Source organism: Sinocyclocheilus rhinocerous, unplaced genomic scaffold, assembly GCF_001515625.1.
Source record: "Sinocyclocheilus rhinocerous isolate Xijiao unplaced genomic scaffold, SAMN03320098_v1.1 C36911803, whole genome shotgun sequence".
Lineage (NCBI taxonomy): Eukaryota > Metazoa > Chordata > Actinopteri > Cypriniformes > Cyprinidae > Sinocyclocheilus > Sinocyclocheilus rhinocerous.
In genome coordinates, this window is record NW_015786828.1 from 128 (window position 1) to 2,353 (window position 2,226).

General features: G+C 42.0%; 1 protein-coding gene across 1 annotated transcript; it reads right to left on the minus strand.

Annotated features, from left to right (window-relative positions):
* Positions 1-635: 635 nt before the first annotated feature.
* On the minus strand, positions 636-1,463 carry LOC107736722 (laminin subunit gamma-1-like; the record flags this gene model as incomplete). Its single annotated transcript, XM_016548084.1, has 3 exons — positions 636-734; positions 854-971; positions 1,275-1,463. Coding segments are annotated over 3 exons (406 nt in total), but the record flags the coding sequence as incomplete, so codon positions are not given.
* Positions 1,464-2,226: the final 763 nt, after the last annotated feature.

The following is a 2,226-nucleotide window of genomic DNA, read 5'->3' on the forward strand; positions in this document are numbered from 1 at the left end:
TTGGTGAGTGTAAGAGACTCCTTTCAAAAAGTTGTGTTTTTAAAAATTAATCACACTAAATTACAGACACATAATGAAACATGTAGAGCTAGCCCATCAGTCAACAGGCAGAACACCAGGCTAGTTAAACTTTGGTGACTGCAAGTCTGGAGGCCCTACATGGTCTGGCTGAGGGCTCTCAGCTGGGAAACCTGGCCATCCCTGAGCTATTTTCTCTTCCATCTGACACTGAGAGTCCTAATTCTGTTTCTCAGACACACACATGGCCTCAGAACCTCTGTGTGTCACCCACATAGGGACTTTCCATAAGAAAAACGGTGTAGACGTCAGACGCCCCTTTTTAAATGTCTGTCTATAAAAGCTTTAACAGACATCCTCATAACAGAGCAGGAGCTGAAAGGTGGACTATCTTTATGGGATTTTTTTTTGTAGCGTTGATGTTCGAGTTAATTCTATTGATGACTCGTTTCTAATTTGAGAACATATTTAAACAATCTTAGTAATTATCATTTTTGTCCTTGTGAACAAGTCAAGTATGGACAACACTTAACAGCAGGAGTGTTTAAAAAGCCATAACAGTTGCCATTGTGTGTGTGAACATGTGTGTGGATGTTTTGTAAAGTAATGAGTCTGACCTGTCACAGTTGAATCCATCCACATTTTCCTTACATTGGCAGCGTCCGGTGTGGACATCACACTCCTGCGTGCTTCCGGCTGGATTACAAGAGCAGGGTCTGTAGAGGGAAAAGAGGGAGCAAGAAGGTTAAGGAGAAGTCAAAAAGTCAAAGTGTAAGAAAGTGTTCCAGGTTGGTGGTTTAAGCCATGCCAGCATGAATGTGTTAAAGCACTTTACCTGCAGCCTGCCGCAGTCAATGTGTGAAACCCAGGCTGGCATCTGTCACACTTATCTCCCATCACCCCCGGCTTACAGCTACATCTGCCAGTGTTGTCACACTGGGTACTGAGAGAACCTGTAGGTGAAGAGCCAGTAAAACAAATAGTTAGAAACTCAAGCTCTGGGGGCTCGTTCAAATTTACACCAAAACAAAATGTTAAAATGAAATAAAATAATCCCTATTTGTTCCCTCACGTCACATCATTTTTCTCACACTGTTCAGTTTCTCTATTTTTCTCCTTGATTAAGTACAAAACGGAAAAAAAAAAAAACGAAAAAAAAAAATACAACAAAACAAACAAAAAAGACATAAAACAAAACAAGCATGGTTTTTTATGCATCTTCCATCTTGGGCTGGTGAAGTATGTCTTTTACGCACCGACAGGGTTGCAGCTGCAGGAGAGACAGCGCTGGCCGGAGGAGTCTCTGTAGTAGTTGTCCAGGCATCGCTCACAGTTCGGCCCATCCGTATTGTCGGCACAGTTGCGGCAGTGACCTCCGTGACCAGTGGCACGATACAACTCCGGATCGAAGTAACATTCGGCATTCTTTCCATTACAGTTACAAGCTGAAACAGAGACACATCCTCCAGTCAGAACATAAATGTAAAAAGTCCCTGGGGTGGCTTTAATGTGACTATTACGCAGACAATCACATTTGTACATGAAATAAATGCTTGAACAATCTGGGGTGGTAGAGGAACTGAATTACGCAGATGTGGTTTGGCAATCATCAGGACTTCAGGTAAGATTTCTGCTTGAGCAATTAGTGGACACATTCATGAGAGAGAAATGGAGAGAGAGAGACAGTGGAAATAAGTAGATGGAGTAGCAGGAGCTGTGTGGGTGTGAGAACACTGGCTCTCAGGCTGCTGTACATCAGATGTGCACATTAGTCATGCATTTCCAGGAAGTGCCTGCATGCATGTGTCCGAAGAAGGGGAGGGAGGACACCAGAATCCCTCTCCATATACAATATAACTTTGGTTTAAGAAAACAAAAATGACTCATTATGGAGGAGGTTAGTCTGTGCGGAAAGACTGCAGTTCTCCATGTACTCATGACGGAGGTCAAACAGGTGGGATTTTGAATCTTCCTACTTATTCCACTGAATGCTGAGAGGACATTAAAAGAATAGTTCCCCCCCCCAAAATGGGAAAAATTTTGTTTACTTATTTACTACCCCATGTCTTTTCAACCCTGCTCTATTAAATTTCTTTATTTTTTTCCTAAAATACAAAAGGCGGCAGAAATAATCTTAGACAGGATTTGAGCTTTTGTTTTCCATACATGTAAATTAAATTGATTTCTATGCTAGCTCCCAAAAGGACA